The 17,261-nt window shown below is 51.8% G+C and overlaps 1 protein-coding gene across 28 annotated transcripts in view; it reads left to right on the top strand.

Moving 5' to 3' along the window:
- The first annotated feature begins 1,275 nt into the window (after positions 1-1,275).
- LOC132652934 (uncharacterized) overlaps positions 1,276-17,261 on the top strand; it is a 33,014-nt gene continuing 17,028 nt past the window's right edge. For 3 of the 28 annotated variants that reach the window (XR_009590448.1, XR_009590442.1, XR_009590447.1), the window contains exons 1-5: positions 1,290-4,016; positions 4,263-4,592; positions 6,355-7,296; positions 13,875-13,943; positions 15,375-15,483. Coding sequence is in view for 1 of the 28 variants with exons in the window: in XM_060379021.1 (XP_060235004.1) it covers positions 3,801-4,016; positions 15,375-15,483 (325 nt within the window). In the remaining 27 variants the exon portion in view is untranslated. The other 25 variants (XR_009590464.1, XR_009590460.1, XR_009590459.1 and 22 more) reach the window with 23 other exon arrangements.

A 17,261-nucleotide genomic window follows, 5' to 3' on the forward strand; every position in this document is an offset into this window, starting at 1 on the left:
TCCAAAAATTTTTTTCTGAGTCTCATGATTTCCATTCATTCCTCAGTAACAGGTGCTCACGTTGCTTTCTTGGTTTATTTCCTGTTGGGTGTTTTGCTCACATATATGTAAGTGCGCCAAGTGTGTGCAGCACCAAGTGTGTGTGGACGGCTGTGAGCCCGTGTGGGCTCTGGAAGCCAGATCCTCTGCAGGAACAAGTGCTCCTAACGCCTGAGTCAGCTCTCCCGCCCCCTCCCCGCTCTGCAGCCTTTTTCAAAGAGAGCTTCAGAATTTCCGGTGTTCCTGGCTTACTTGTGGCTTCTTTACTCTCCCCTCACCAGCTTTCCTCTCTCCTCTAAGCCCAAGATCCAAAACTCCGTGAATGTCCTAGGTTTGAGTCCTAACATTGCTCTCAAGCATGTGCTTGCGTGTGCGCACATGCACACACAGCGTAGAGAAGAAAATGACAATTCTATGTGGAGATCCCACTGCAGATGTCATTCAGTAGAGCGATCACCCAGGTCACACAGGTCCTGAGTCTCATCCCATTGGGGTGGGTTCTTTTCCAACAGCCATTAATCCTAAACCTTTTTTTTTTTTTTTGCCACATGAGCAAACCACCTCAGGCCAGACTCGGGAAACTGGAGTGCACTTACTGTGTGCAGCACTTGGCTTGCACAAGTGGAAAATGAGCCTTGTGGAATGCCAGGAATCCTACTTTGAGCACTTGAAAAGATTCTGAAAATCACAGAGCCCCATCTCTTTCATAGGGAGAAAAAAGTTAAGGTGTGTGCGCAGGAAGGCGGCAATCGGCCTTGAGTGCAGTGGCCACCCCTGACCCCAGATTCACACCCCACACAGCCCCAGAGGGCATGGGATCTTTCCTCTGCTGTCAGCTGACCCCTCCAGCATGGTGAGAGGTCACACAGGGAGGGGACGGAGGGCTGAGGCTGAGTCAGCGCCATCACTCCCCACCCCAGTGCCCCGTGAAAGGCCAGGTTCCCTGTCCCTAAGGCCTGTTTCCTCCTCTAGCGTCTCTGTTGAGCTGTCACAATCTCTCTTATTTGCTGTTTAATGGGGTGTGCTCGGGGATGTGGGAGACAAAGCATGTCTTTCTGGGAGCCCCCTACCCCCAGTCCTGTGACCCCAAGCTTCAGGGTGCGCTTACCCAATCCTGACTCTAAGCCCCACCCAACCCAAGTCCCGTTGTCCCCAGACTTGATTTCCAAAGCAGAACCAGAGGGAGTACTGCCAAGAGGCTGAAGTTCAAGGTGACCTCAGAGCCTTGACCTTCAGTGGGTCCCTTCAGGCACGGAGTGTCTGCTCTGGCCTCGGACAGGAAGGCAGGCCAGAGCTGAGCAGCTTCGTGGACCCCAGCACTATTTCAGAAGGGACTGACACAAGCACAGAGGAGGCAGTGCAAAGGTCAGCCGTGCCTCCCTGCTCTGGGCCTGTGCATCCATCAGGAGCCCTGGATGGGGGAAGAGCTGGAGTCATGTTCCACCACCCCGTCCTGCGTTCTCCTTCCCTTCCCATCCTCCTCTCCTCTCCCCTCCCCTTCTCCCCTTACTCTTGAGCCTAGTTCTGGGAATAGAACGCATGGCTCCAAGCACAGCAGGTCAGAATTCTACCACTAAAGCCTGATCCATTTTCTCCACTCCCTTATCGTGTGTGTGTGCCCGAGTGTGTGTGTGTGTGTGTGTGTGAATGGGTAGGGGGCACATATGTGTGGAAGCAGGAAAAACCTGGAGCATGGGTCCCTGGGAGCCATCCACCTGTAGACAGATCTTGCCGATTTGCCTAGTCTTCAAATACAAAGACAGAAGGCAGAGATGCCCCTGGCCTGGCTAGCTGGGGCCCTGAGCCCCAAACACCCCACATGCTCCAAGCTCTGAGCCCTCCCCCCAGGCCTGCGGTGTGGGGAGCACTCAGCAGGGTGCTGCTGCTCCGACAGGGCACTGAGTCACCGGGCAGAGATGGCTGTCCGTGATAGCAAGGTGGGAGATGTGAAGATACGGTCTCCGGACTTGGCGCTGTGGCGCCCGCCTGCCTCCTTCCGGGCTGCCTGACACTGGCTAATTTGTGCTTGGTAAGTGTCAGAGAGACTCACTCTCCAGCGCTCCCGTCGTCACTCCCTGGCCTTTGTGGATGGAAGGTTCTTATTAGCACCTGGGAAATTAGGGTTTTCCTTCCGGGTGGGTTAAGGCATATTTGGATATGAGTGTGGAAAGCACCAGGGAGGTGCCCACAGCCAGCAGGACTCTGGGCTGCAGAACAGCGACCATGGACAGCCACCAGGAGGGACCCTCTGCAGGGGAGCATGCAGAACCGGCTGGGAAGAGGCCGGCATGGCAGAACCGGCGGGCTGGGCCATCTCACGGCTCATTAGCCCCGTGGATGGGTGCCCAGAGGTGGGCAGAAAAGAGCAGGTGGCTTCTCCCAGGAGCATCATTAAACCCCTGCAGAGTTTGTGCTTGGCTCTCAGGGACCAGTGCCAAATCCTTGCCCTTGAAATAATGTTTCCAGGTCTTCCTGTTTGGAGGACGAGGGAGGCTGAGTGAAGGCCTAGAAGAGATGGCAAGAGAGAACAAAGCTAAAGGCCCTGCCAAGAGCAGAGCTGACGGTAGGAATGCCACAGGTGAGGAGAGAGGCGGCCATATTTGTGTGAAGCACATCATCGGGACCCTGGCCACGGCCGGATAGGTTAGCCAGCGACACACACGCTCTTGCAGACATCTGGACATCTGGGATCCACAGGCATGCCGGAAGACCTTACCCAGCGTGGAGAGAACCAGACCAGGCTTATGAGGTTGCTGGGCTCTGCAACCCAGAAGCCACAGTCAGCCCAGGTGAGGAACACAGTTTTAGCCACTGCAGGACTCCCGCCTGCCTGCCGGGCTGTCAGCAGGCTTCAGGGGTGAGTCGTGGGAGCCAGGGGAATTCTGACTCGCAGGCCTCCTCTCCAGCTCCACAGAGTTCTGGGGCTGTGGGGCACACTTTGAGCGACAGGACATCCCTGAGCTGGGGCAATAGGAAATCAACCGTCCGCTCCCTCCCCACTGCACGGCTTCAGCTCAGGAGCCTGAAGAGATGCACTTGAGGCTCACGAGCCTTAGGGAAGACACACGAGCTGCACGGCACACCTGCAGTAGACTGTCGTTGTCCCCTTGGCTTTCCACAGATGGGAAAGGTGTCGCCGGCTCAGGCATGTGGCCTTCAAAACACGACCGTTTCATAGCACAGGCTCACAGGCATGTAGGAACACATGTGTTCTGGAGGTAGACATGGCTGGTTTGGGACATTTGCAGTCACAGGCAAATGACTCCATAGACCTTTGACCTGTGGGTAAACGTTTGTTGATCTATATCCCAGAAAAAAAAAACATTATTTATTAACAGGGCAGTAAACAGACAAGGGTGGCAAGCTTGTGGGGGGCAGCCAAGGGCAGGGGACGAGGTAGAGAGTGAAAGTGGACCATGGGGCGAGGGTGTGCTAGGGAGCCAAAGGCTAAGGACACAGAGGACAAGGCCAAAGAGAGATATCTGAGCTAGGTGAGATCCAGTCTGCTCAGGTGACCACCTGTCCAAGAACAGCGAGACCCGGGCCGAAGCAGAGCTTGGGGTCAGCAGGGAGAGACGTGGGGTGGAGGCTTGGGCACAAGAGTAGCCAGACCCTAAACCTAACTAGATTCTCCGGGCCTTACAGTCCTGTGCAGAGAGTGGCAGGCTAGCCCAGAAGGGCAAGGGTGACTGTGTGACCCCCACCTAGCTCCCCCGGAGAACCCTGTGACTGCAATTTACCCCCAAGCTACCTCATTGACCATGAGGCTCAGCCCTAAGCGGCAGGCTGCTGGTCCCCATCTTACTGGTGGAGAGACTGAGGCTTGGAGAGAGGAGGCCACCACTCACGCTGACGCAACATGTGAGCAGGGCCAGGATTCAGAGAGAGGTCCAGCTGCCTCTGGCCGCGCCCACTCATGGTCAACCGAGGAGGAGAGAGATGTGCTGGTCCTTCTACCTGGGAGCCTCAGCGGACAGGTGAGTGACCGGTGCAGGCAGGTGAAGAAGGAGGACCGTGTAACTGGGTTGGGGGGACCAGATGAAATCATAGCAGCATCACAGTGGTGAGGATGTGTGACCACAGTGAGCAGCCAAGGTTCACGTGAAAGGCAGACTGAGAGCTCTGCCGTGGGAGGAGATGAGGAGGTTTACGGAGAGTACGGGCATATCTGGATGCTGCAGACACCCCCTGACGGCCAGGACCATGTCCTTCCATCACCCCAGTGCAGAGCTGAGAAAACAGAAGCCTAGAGGTCACAGGTTTCCTCCTGAGCTAGTGAGATGGGTCACTGGGGAAGTGCTTGCCACCAAGTCTGATGAGCTGAGCTCCGTCACCAGGACCCACTCAATGGAAGGAGGGAACTGACTCGTGCGGGTTGACCTCTGACCTCCTCACACACGCATCGAGGTACGTGTGCATCTCCCCCCAGATAAATGTAATTAAGAGAAAATGTTTCTAAAGAAAGAAATCTTAAGCTTTTTGTCTAAAGCCACACCCGGAGGAAGAAGAGATTCTGGAACTCCAGCTGAAATGTCACCAGCAGGTATATCTAGGTAGGTCAGCACAGGAATAACCCCACCATGACAGTAAAAGCACATCCAACAATAAGGAGTCAGAATGAAGTCTGCCTCGCAGGTGACACAGACTGCGGTGCTGAGGTTTGAGTCTCTCCAAACTCACTTGACGAGCAATGGCCAGTGTGGCAGCATTAATTACTGTGTCACCTTTACCTGGACATTTGCACCAAACGGAGCTGACAGCTGTCCCCCATCCTCCTCTCCCCTTTACACAGGCAGACCCCAGCTCCTCGCCTGGATCCTCCATGTCAGCTGAGAGCTCTGTAGTCCTCCTTCCCCATGCTCACGGGCACACTCACGTTCCCTTAAATGCCCTGCTGACTCAGCCTCTCTCTAAGTGGCAGCCTTAGTCACAGTTCCTCACACTTCTCTTATCATGACCAACACCCTGCCTCCCGCCCAGAGTTTCTCCCGTGCCAGCCCCTGCTAAATAAGGTCTAGTTTCTCTCCCATGACACAGAAAGTGAAACAGCAAAGACCCAGGCAGGCACAAGTCCAAACCTGTTTTGTTTTGTGTTTGTTTTATTTTCAAATCATTATCCAATTATCACTCAAATTATTTCCTTGGGAGAAATGCCCAAGATTGGAACTCAGGGGTGAGGAATGTGGGCTATCTCAGTGACTTAATGGTCTGATCTGAAGATGAGCACTTGTGCCCTGCCCAATTTGCCACATACATATTTTCAGGATGTTTAAGAATTTCAATTTATGCTTTGCCTCTCTTGTTTTATTTCTCTTCTACTGAAAGAATCAAATTAATTTTAAAACATCATCTATCCATGAACCCTACTCTGTTGTTTTGGTTTGGTTTTTGTTTCTGTTTTGCATGTATGTAGTTCCAGGCTAATATATATATATACTTTTTTTTTTTTTTTTACTAATTAGCAGGCATTTCACCAATTCTATCATGTGAAAATTTATGTCCCCTCTCCCACAAACGGGGTCAGGAGGAGGCTTGGTTTTTACCCTTCTTGATGCTCCAAGTGAGCCTCAAATAAATAAAAACAAAAGTGAATTGGGAAGGGGTTGTCATCTGTGTTCATCCTCAGAATAACAAGCCGCTTTGTCTTCTCAATAAAGACAAAAATTAGGTACAGCAGGGCTCTCTCTCTCTCTCTCTCTCTCTCTCTCTCTCTCTCCTTTTCTCCCTCTTTTCTTCCCTCCCTCCCTCTGTCTCTCTCTGTCTTTGTCTCTCTCCCTCTCTGTCTCTCTGTCTGCGTCTATCTGTCTGTCTGTCTGTCTGTCTGTCTCTCTCTCTCTTTCTCAACTTGGCTGTCCTGGAACTCTATGTAGACTAGGCTGGACTTGAACTTGAGATCCACCAGTCTCTGCCTCCCAAGTAAAGGGATTAAAGACCCTTTAATAGTGGGCTTGCACCACTATGCCCAGCTTGGAAATGCTCTTTAACGGTCTTCTCAAACTCTCTTCACTCTCCAAGATCCTGTCTCTTGTCCCACCTTTACTACAAGCAAACAAACCCATGCACAACCCCATCTTGCTTCCCCTTGGCCTCAGCTCAGTGAAGCCTCTCGCGGCTAGAGTCTACATGAACGCTTTCATGGAGCCCATAAGGTTCTCAGAACTTTACCACAAATTCATTTTCTCCAGTTTTGCATCAAAGTCTCCCTTGAGTGCTCTTGGACAGGTCAGAACCTCTTTTGTGTGTACTTGGCACCTCTACTCTGCAGGGGTCCTTTAGATTAATTTCTATCTTCTTTTTCTTCCTATCTGTCCGAAGAGACTGAGATTTGAGGAGATGGGTCAGTGTCCACGACTCTGTGGTGATTACTGCCTCAACGGTGATAAAAGCCCTCATGGATATAACCCACAAAGCAGAGAAGAGCTTCTGCCTTGGAGGGGCTAGAAGACCATGCTGAAGAGTCGTGCACTCTGGGAAGAGGTCCTGGGCTCTAGTTCTTCCCTTCCGAGGATGTGATGAGTAATCATGAGTTCACAGGAGATAGTAGCTAAACAGAGAGGAACGTGTCTGGCCAGGCCTCTTGCCTCCACCTCTCCTTCTGATACTTCCCCCTAGCCAAAGCCTCTAGCAGGTGGAGACTGTTCAAACATCCTCTGACCACACTTTCAGCTCTTCTTTTGAAACTCTATAGACTCACTTTTCACACAGCAGGTAGGAAAGGCTCTAACAGTGTAGATACAATTGCATCAAGGCCTAGCTCATACCTCATGAGCTCTGCTCCTAACAGCACACCATCAACTCTAGAACGAAGCCCACCTGTGCCCTGGCGGCCCTCAGCTGCCTGGTCCTCACCTGCTTCCTACACTCTTGACCTGGCCACACTGGTTGCTGTTAGGGTCCTCCAATGCTCCAAGCTAGCCCCAGGGCTGCTTCCCTCTGTGGGAAAAAGGCCTCCCCAAGATCTTGCCGTGGTTGTCCATGTTACTCCCACTTTTAGAAGAGGCCTTCCCTAACCTAGCCTTGAATTTGTGGCCCTGCCCCCTGAGCTTCTGAGATTGTCGACAATCTTAGAACACACCAAACACACAGCATTCATGTTCCCATTTTGTTTCCTTCCTCTTCTCATCTCTTTCTGAGAAATTTTCTCTAGTGGACCCTGGGACTCATGTTCCTGAGAGCACGGTGGTCTCCATTGTCCATTGCTGAGTGCCTGGTACCTGAAAGAGACCTGGGATGGGACACACAGATTTGTGGGCAGGAGTGAGTATACTCTGTGTTGCTGTCAAGAGGGAAAGGGTGGTTTTGGTGGTGGAGAAATGCAGAGTGTAGAACTTCAGGAGACCTAGGGTCTGTCTAGCCTATGAAATCACCCTTACAGATTTACAGACTCCGCTGGCAGCTGGCAGCGACTGAGAGCTGCTCACAGCTTCATGAACACAGCAGCCACTGAGGCCACCCTGTGACATAGTGGGAGACTATTACTTCCAGGAACTGATTTAATCTTTCCTGCTTTGCCTCTGAGCATAACACATGTTGTGCATACAGAATGTGTAAAGATAACTCACAGTGGGGCCACAGACTGAGGACAGTGGGACAAGCGAGGAGAGGCAGTCAGTGGTGAGATGCAGCTTTCATCTCCAACTCTGCCTTTTCCTAGTCATGTCTTGGTGTTGATAAAAACACACAGCTGATAAATGAAATGGGATAATGCAGGGAAGTGAATATCCTGAGATCTAGCATATAAGACATGCATGCCATGGTTTCTGGATGGCAAGTGTTTCCCCAAAAGGCTCAAGATAAAAGACAGTTCAGAGGTCACCCCATGATAGTGGAGAGATCCAGTGGGTGAGATGAATTTAAACAGCAACTCCAGGTCAAAGCTATGGAGGAGAAGAGGGGTTCAGGAAAGCAGAGGCGGAGGAAGATAGTGAAGGGCTGAATTCAAGGATGAGGGAGGTTGCCCACTTGGGGAGCTCTGTTGATGAACTTTAAGGACAATGGGGTGAACATTAAGGACAATGGCTTGCTATGTTGTCCACTTCAGTGTGGAAGGACACAGAGGAACCAGAGTAGTATCTTCAAGGGCTCAAGTCTATTGATAGTTCCTGGCCTCTTGCTGGGAGAGGCTGAGACTAGAGTATGGAGATATGGAAATCCTGGGAGAAGCCACCCCACAGGGACATGGAAGAAGGCTATGTATGAGGAAAGAGACTCCCAACAATATCTACTTTCTGAGTCTAGAGGCAAATAGATAAAATCGATTTCCCAACCCCAATCTTTGAACGCTGCTAAAACAAGTGTAGTCACTTTTTTCCCTGGAGGGGCCTCGCTGTCCGGCTGCTATCATGGGCTGTGGTACCCAGTCACCATCACTGATCAGAGCCAGGCCTTGTTGAGTCCTGGGTGGGAGGCAGATGTGAAAGGGGGAAGAGGAAGCTGCACTGCTCGGACAGGCATGGGGATGGCTACAGCATCACCACAGTCACATTTAGCATTCTCGCCCTTGGCATCACTACAGTCACATTTAGGATTCTCGCCCTTGGCACCCCCATCATTGGCACATCTGCTCGGACATGCTGGCTGAGCACCATGGGCACTTCCTGAAACCTTCTCAACAGAATCCTCTCAGGACCCAGTTGAGGTTTCGGGGAGGAACAGTAGCAGGCATGCTAGCCTGTGTCTTCCTGGATGCAGGAAACAGCGAGCACCAGCTGCCTTTACGCCTGAAAAGGAGAGGACCCAGCTCAAGGCCAGCTAGAGCCTCTGAGATGTGTCTTAGGTTCATTCTGTTGCTATGATAAAACACTCTAGCAACAGCAACTTGGAGAAGTTAGAACACCAGTTAGGTTGAAGGCCACCATGGCAGGAAAGCCTCGGCAGCAGGAACTTACAACAGCTGACGGCACCCATAGTTGAGAGCAGAGACCAGGACTGGAGTGACGGCTTTGCTCGAGCATTTGCTGCTCCTGGAGAGGAGCCGAGTTCCACTTCCAGCACCCACGTGGTGGCTCACAACCATTCATGACTCCATTTCCAGGGCGGCTGGGGCCGTCTTCTGCCCGCTGAGGGTACTGCATGACCATGTGGTACGCACACACATGCAGGCAAAATATTCGTATACATAAGATAAATAAATCCAAAAAGATTTTTTTAAAAAGATCAAAGAAAGTAAATGCATGTATGCTTAGTGCTCAACTTGCTTTTTGCACTCTTACACAACCCAGGACCCAAACTGAGGGAATGGTGCCGCCCACAGTCTTGTCTCACAGCGTAATCAAAAGGGTCTCCTAACACATGGCCGTGGGCCATCTAGACAGCCACTCGCTGGGACCCTCATTCTAGGAGATTCTGGGCATGCCCAGTTGACAATTAAAGCTGCCCCCCCACCCCAGGCTATGAAGCAGTCCAGAAATAAATGCTCATTTTTTTCAGGGAGTATCTGGAGTGTCTGTATTACTGCGAGGGGCTGAGGCTGGGTGACGAGAAGGTAGACAAGGCCTTGCCCTCCGTGAAGGTGAAACCAGCCCCTCAAAGCAGCTTGCAAGACGCTAGTGCGTGCTGGGGAGACCAGCTCCCCTGAATCCTCACGGTTTTCGCCCTAGGATGAGAGCCACACAAACAGACCGAGGTGTGGAAGCTGGGAGAGAGGCTGGAGCTGACACAGGCGTGAGGCCTTGTTGGATCACACCAGGCCGCGCTCAGCACACACCCACCTGAGGTGGCCTTTGCTACAGCCGCTGTCGAGGCAACTGGCAAGCCCCTTATGGGGAGTCTGAGTCTCTAACAGACTCCCCAGGGCCCAGATTCCAAGAAAATGGCAGTCAACATGGACATCCCACAAGGAAGTCAACACCGGCTTCCACAGCTCAGGTTACTAAGGGCTTCTAGTGGTGACACATTCCCCATCTATATAACGAGGACATCTTAATAAGTTGGCTCCTCTTCTTCCACATCCTCAGGTGGCACTGTTCTCCCCTCCCCCACCTCAGGAATCAGGACTGCCTAGCAGCAGACGGGTGCTTTGGCATGAAACCCACTCCTTTCTACTATAAGGACCCACCTCTCCTCTCCCTTGAGGGCATGAACTCTTGTCAGAGCCTCCAGTATACTGCTGTCTGTCTGTCTATCCATGTTGTTAATAATACTAATAGACCCCTTACCTAAAAGGACAGTCCACTTCCAGTGGACTGGACAAAAGGAGAGGACTCACAGTGCTTGCAAAAGTCAGCTCCACTCTCTGGAGATGTGCTGTGTTCCCATGGTGGCCTGATGGCCCTGTTCACCATGGCCACCAATCCTGTGGCATCGTGAAACATGGTGGCTGGGAGCAGACACCAGAGGAAGCTGGCAGGTGGCTTCTCCTGACCCCTCCTCCGGCATTAAACAGGATGAATGGAAGCTGGGCTGATGAATGGTTCTGACTGTTGCTTGGAAAGCCAAGATGCCCCCAACACACACCGCATAATATAGCCCAGACTGGCTTTGAACTCACCATCCTCCTGCCTACCAAAGGCTGGAATGACAGACATGTGCCACCATCTCTGGCTAAGACAGGAATTTCTTTCTTTTTAGACAGCATCTCTGTGCTTGCTGGTTTTATATCAACTTGACACAAGCTAGAGCCTTCGGTTGCTTTTGGTCATGCTGTTTCATTTCAGCCATAAACTTGTGACAATCCTCCTGCCTCAGCCTCCCAGTGCTGAGATTTCAGGTGTGCTCCACCATGCCAGCTCAGGCACTGAGCTTTTAAAGGACAGAATCCTCAGAAAGGAAGGACACTTCTCAGTTGTGGATAAACGTGGGACAAACTCCAGGAAAGCTCAGTGGTTCAAAGCAGCCAAAGGCTTCTGGGTTGCTGAGATACAAAGAACAGGATTGCCCAGAGCCATGGAACCAGGCAAGGGGAATTCCTGTCCTCTGTGGCTCTGCTCTTTTCCCTGGGGCTATCCATAGGCAATCTTGGTGGCCTGTGCTATCCCAGGTGAGTGAGACAGAGGCCTGACCCACAGAGCAGGATGAGTGAGGGACAGGGCGGGACTCAGTAGGGAATAGAGTTCTTCTTACTCACTCACCTGCACCTCCTGTCACCTCCAGTGACAGGGTCATATGACAAATGCAAAATGGCAGGGCCAGGGGCTCAGGCCTCAGAGAAGACTGTCCCTCTTACTGATGTCCCAGCATGCCCATAAGCCTCAGGGAGTGGCTGACACCCAAGCCTGGCCGCTGAGATCCTCAGAGCAGGCACTCGCCCCCGAGTCAGGCAGAGATGGTTGGGAGACCGCCGCTGCAGACTGCAGGCAGCTCCAGGGCACTGTGCTGTACCTGTGGGGGCTGGTGGCCCAGGCCTGTCCCTGGGACCCACTCCCGAGAGCAGGCCTGGCTTTTCTCTCTTTAAAAGCTTGTGTTCGGGGGACAGAGTGCTTGCCCAGCATACAGGAAGCTCTGGGTTCAGCCTCCAGGATCACATAAGCCAGGTGTGGAGGGGCACACTGGAATCCCAGCACCTGGGAGTTCAAGGTCATCCTCAGCTAGGCATCAAGTCTGAGGGGAGCCTGGCTATTTGAGACACTGTTTCTAAATGAAACAAACACCTTATATCTCAAGCTAATTATAGACCCCCCCCACTCCAGCTCACAAGCCCCTTCACTCTAGTACAGCGCCAGGACCCAGGATGGTCTAGATGCGTATTGCAGAGCACGGGCCATGTTTAGGGCTTGTCTCAGAGCCCTCCTCCTAGAGACAGCGCCACTGTGACTCTCCAGTGCGTGTCCTCTGGCCTGAGCGAACGGCAATGGTCCGGCTAGGACGGGACAGTCATTAGCCAGCAGGAGGCTGGGGGAGCAAAGCTGTCTCAGGAGCAGACTGCAGCCCCTGCAGCCAGATTGGCAGGCTTGCCAGGGTTGGGATCAGGGATGGTGAAGCCGGGGAGGGAGAGCCTGGACTTCCTCTGGGTCCAGAGGACCAGGGAGGCTTCCAAGGTCAACGAGACCTGTGGCTGCGGATCCAGGGCTGCGTGTTCCAAGCTGTGAAGTGGGGAGTGGATGAGTTGTCCGGAAATGTGAACAGGGTGGGGTGGCCAGGCAGAAGCAATGGGTGGAGGAGGTGACTTAGGAGGTATGTGGGGGCAGAAGTAGCAGGGCTGGAACCGGTAAGGGGGGACAGGAGCAAGAGTGGGGAGGAGGAGTGGGGAGGAATTGTTACATTCATGCATGCATGCGCACGCACACACACATACACACACACACACACACACACAACCACATAATAAACATTTTAAAAAATCAAAAGAACTCTAGTGAGGGAGACATTCAGCCAACAAAAGTATATGTAAATGCATGTGTGAGACAGATTTCCCAGGGCTCAGGGAAGACAGTGTTCAGGGGACAGTGTTCCCGGGCAGCATTGGTGCAAGTACTGAGGCAGAGAGGAGGCCCAAAGTGCAGTGGACAGCCGGGACTACAGGGGAGACCCTGGGAGAAGCCTGGAGCCAGCAGGTCAGGTTTGGTGCATTCTCAGGAAAGCCACCTGAAACCGTGAGTAGGAAGGGGGAAGTCTTAGGGTGCAGCCTGCAGGCCCTCTGTCCTGGAGGGAAGAGCCCTCAATGTCTCCAGATGCCTGAAAAACACAGCAGGCCACAAGACAGCCACCGGGACAGCTACCAGGGACAGCCACAGACAAAACTGCCAGGCCCAGCTGAGTTGGGGGATGGAAATCTTTAGTCCCTTGTGCGGTATCAGCTTTGGCCACTGTGACAAAGATCTGAGATAACCAACTTTTCCCCATTTATTTATTTATCCTATGTGGAGGTGAGAAAAAAAAATTGCAGGCAGCAGCTTCCTTCCACCCTGTGGATTCTAGGGCTTGAAGCCCAGCTGTCGGGCTTGGAAGCAAGAACCCCTGCCTGGTGAGATGTCTTACCTCAGACAGCCGACTTCTAAACAGAAAAGGATTGCTCTAGTTCATGGTTCTGGAAATTTCAGCCCATGGTCAGAGCACCTGATGCCAGCACAGTCGCCCTAGCACACTGGGGTCCCAGCCTTTGCCGCATGGATCTTTGGGAGCACTGAGGTCGCTCTTGTGTCCAGGTAGGCTGTCACTACTAGGCCATGCTATGGGCCACTGGAGCCGTCACTTCCATGCTCTCCCTTGAGCCACTGGCCACATCAAGGGACCAGTGTTGAGGGAGGGTAATAGGTCCACTGGGCACGCATCAGAGCGCAAGGTCTCCAGGCTTTGAAGATTACTCAAAAGCTCCAAAGCAAATAGGCACTTCCCAGTTCCACCTCCCAGAGGAAAAACGTGTTTTAACCTATAGGGCTTCCTGGTGCTCCTGGCTGGCAGAACCTTCCACAAGGAGAAAGACAGGCCTGAACACTGAGTAAGGACAGACACACAGCTCACTCGTCCTTCTGAAAAGCCCCAGCCTGTGCCAAAAGAAGCAAAACAAAACCGAGAGCGTTTGCACGATAGCAGCGCCTCTTGCTCAGGTCCCGCCCCTCTCTTAAGAGACCACAGGATCCCTTGTTAACCTTTGCCAGTTCTTCAAGGCATCACAGAGTTCCTCTGTGTGCAGACCTGAGCTGGGTATTGGCAAAGCCGGACGCTAGACCGAGACACGGACACGCGTGGTGGGCAAAGCTGGTCAGGAGGCTTTGAGTGTGAGGTCCAGAAAGCAGAGCGAATTAGCAGGTGGCTGAAAGCTTCCAGAATGGAAGGCATAGCCCAGAGCAGACAGAGGGAGGGGGCAGGGTGGGCTAATGAAAACCAGCAGCTCCAGGGCACCACCTTTGAAATAAATGCGCCCTGACATTTGTGCCATCATAACTCTATTGCCACAGCACTCAAGGGTCAGATTCCAAGGAGGAGCAGGGTCTGGAGGCTGAGCTGGTGCCACACCTTCTGGGAAGGTAGGTCATCTTGACGGACAACATTTTGTGGGGACAAGTCACACTTCTAAGAACAGCTCATCCCTGTCGGAGGGAGCCATGGTAATGGCTGTGGAGGAGAGAAGGAGGGTATCCTGTAGGGTGGGAGACACTGAACTGGCCAGAGGACATGGCACACTCAGAGCCCAGGGCTAAAGTGGACAGAGTGGAGAGTGGGCCACCGTGTGCTATGAGACTTTGGCCTGAGGGCTTGGGAAGCCAAGTTGGGGTATATTTTGTAGGGTTCAAATGGCATAGTTAAGCCTTGGTGCACAGCTGGGATTTCTCTTTTGTCATTCTGGAGGCTGGGAAGGCTGAGGCTTGAGGGTCCAGCTTCTCTTGAGGGCTTTCTTATTGTTTCATCCCATAGCGAAAGGCCAAAGAACAAGAGAGCTCAAGCTTGAGAGAGGAAAGTATTCAAAGGTACCCCTTATCAGGAAGCCCCCTGAGGCAAGGCGCCCACCTCTCCCTGATGGAGCCAGTCTGCTCGGGAGGGCAGAGGCTTATCCTCTATGCCAGGCTGAGGAGCTCTAACAGGGGACATCCATCCTGTGCACCATGTAGAGCTTCAACAAGAAACATGTGCACAGCGGGGAAAGTGCTTCCCGGGTGAGCACAAAGTCCCGGCACCCACAAAAAAAAAGCCAGGCAGGGCAGAAGCCTACCCTAATTAATGAGCCCTGAGTCCCCGGGAGATACTTTCTCAAAACACAACCCAGAAGGCTTCTGAGAAATGATAGATGTGTCGACGTCAGGCCTCCACATGTATACGTGAACACACACACACAGAACTGTCTCATTGTGGAGCAGATGATACACAGGGAAGGGAAATCATACGTGCTATGGGCTATGGCTGACCATGGAACCTAAAAAGTCAAGATGAGGGCTGGAAAGCAGAGAGACAGGTGTGTTCAGGACCCACAGAGTCAGCAAATGGAAAGTTGCTCAGAGGAGGAAAGAACAAGATACCAGGGAGCCAAGTCCAGGAGCCAGGGTACCATTGAAGTAGGGAGGAGCCTCAGGTACCAGGCACCCAAAAGACAGGCAGGGGCAGGAGACAGCGCTCTCCAGATAACCAGTGAGGTCCAAGGTCTGCAAAGGTTACAACTGGTGCAGAGGAAAGGCAGATCCAACACCAAGTCTTCATTTCTGAGAAATGTACAAGCCCCCAGGTCCAGAAGGCTAAGCTTCTCGACCTCCTGTGTTGCTGTCAGCATGGTTGTAACCAGCTTGGGCTGTTTCCTCTTCCCTCTGAACTTCAGGATAAACTCATCAGTGTCTTAATGAGCGGTCCTCACCCTTCCTAATGCCTCCACCCTTTAATACAGTTCCTCATGCTGTGGTGACCCCAACTATAAAATCACGTTAGTTGCTATTTCATAACTGTAATTTTTCTACTGTTATGTATTGCAGTGCAAATATCTGATATGCAACTTCCAGTGGGGTCACGACCCACAGGTTGAGCATGACTGCTTTGTTGTTTTTGCCTGGTTTTGCACTGACTTCACCAGTCAACATGGAGGTAAGCCATGAGATCTTGAACACTTCTATCCATGAAGATGGCATGCAGCCACCTTCAGTTCTTCAACACATACTTTCATTCTCTTTGAGGCAGTCTTGCTATATGACCCAGACTGGCCTTGAACCTGTGATCTCCCTGTGTCCACCACCCAGGTGTTTAGGACTACAGGCAGGTGCCCCTAGGCCCGCCTTCAACATGTGAGGTTTAAACCACTTTATGAATAATGCAGGCAGAGGGTGTGGCCGTACACTGGAGCATGTGCAGGTCCTGGGGCTAGGGAAGATGGGTGCTGTGCAGGGAGACGGCTGAAGGCAGATGTTTCTCTTTCAATGATTGGAAAATGGTTGTAGTAATGGCCACTCAGTGAGCAGGAAGGAGAACAGTGAAACTGTGCGCTTGGGGCTACTGTGATGGCTCATGGGTAAAAGCACTTGCTGCCAAACCTGATGGTCTGAGTTTGAGCCCCAGGACCACATATAATAATAATAATAATAATAATAATAATAATAATAATAATAATAATAATTGTGGGGCTGGAGAGGTAGCTCAGTGGTCAAGAGCACTGGCTGCTCTTGCAGAGGACCCAGGTTTAGTTCTCAGAGCCCACACGATAGATTATAACCATCTATTACTCCAGTTCCTGGATCTGACACACTCTTCTGACCTCTATGGGCATCAGTCATGCACACATATATACACATACATACATGCAGGCAAAACACTCACACAGAAAACAAAACTAACAAAAAAAGGAATTCTGAGGGCTGGAGAGCTGGCTCAGAGGTTAAGAGCACTGCTTGTTCTTCCAGAGGTCCTGAGTTCCATTCCCAGCACCCACATGGTGACTCACAACAATCTGTAATGAGATCTGGCGCCCTCTTCTGGCCTGCAGGGTAACATGCAAGCAGAGCATTGTCTACATAATAAAATAAATAAATCTAAAAGAAAAAGAAAACACTTAATTTTAAAAAAAGGAATTCTGTGCAAATGAGCAAACTATATGAAATATGAATTATATTTCAACAAAGAGCTGAAAACATAAGCTTCCACTTTTAAAAACTATTTTCGGCAGCCTCATCTGGTCCTGTGACTCTTCACAGTGTGCATGTCAGCCATCAGACTGAGGCAGCGCCAGAGCAGCTGCACAGGTCAGTCTCTGACCACAGAAAAGTAAAGATGGCACAGCAGCCCGGTAGGATCCTGGCAATGAAACACCTGAGGCCCCTCTCACTGCACAATTGGCAGTGGCGGTGCACGCCTTTAGTCCTAGCACTCAGACAAGCAGAGGCAGGTGGATCACTGAGCTCAAGGCCAGCCTGGACTACAAAGCAAGTCCAGGACAGCCACGGCTACACAGAGGAACCCTATCTCAAAATCCCAAAATTAGATTAAATTAAAAAATAAAGAGATGCCCCCAGTGTCCTTGGGACAGTCTTATGGTTACGGAGCCCTGTCCATTAGAGCAAATCAACCCTAACAAAACCTGAGAAAATGAGACATTCACCCTGGTGGCTGTCATTGCCACCAAACCACAAACATAAGGTAAAGACAGGAGACTCAGGGACACGGGTTTTATGGGAACGCCAGCTGAGCCTTCACAGGGGAACACAGGGTTGCCTGCATCCGGAGGGGCAGAGCCTAGGTCCCAGCAGCCCCCAAAGCTAGGCAGGCCTAACCTCCCATCTTCAACAAGCCAATTTAACAAACAATAGTGAGAATCGAAAGGAGGCTGCTTCAATGTGGCCCCAGTGGGCAGAGGAACAACAGTGCCCAGTGAC

Source organism: Meriones unguiculatus, chromosome 3, assembly GCF_030254825.1.
Source record: "Meriones unguiculatus strain TT.TT164.6M chromosome 3, Bangor_MerUng_6.1, whole genome shotgun sequence".
NCBI lineage: Eukaryota > Metazoa > Chordata > Mammalia > Rodentia > Muridae > Meriones > Meriones unguiculatus.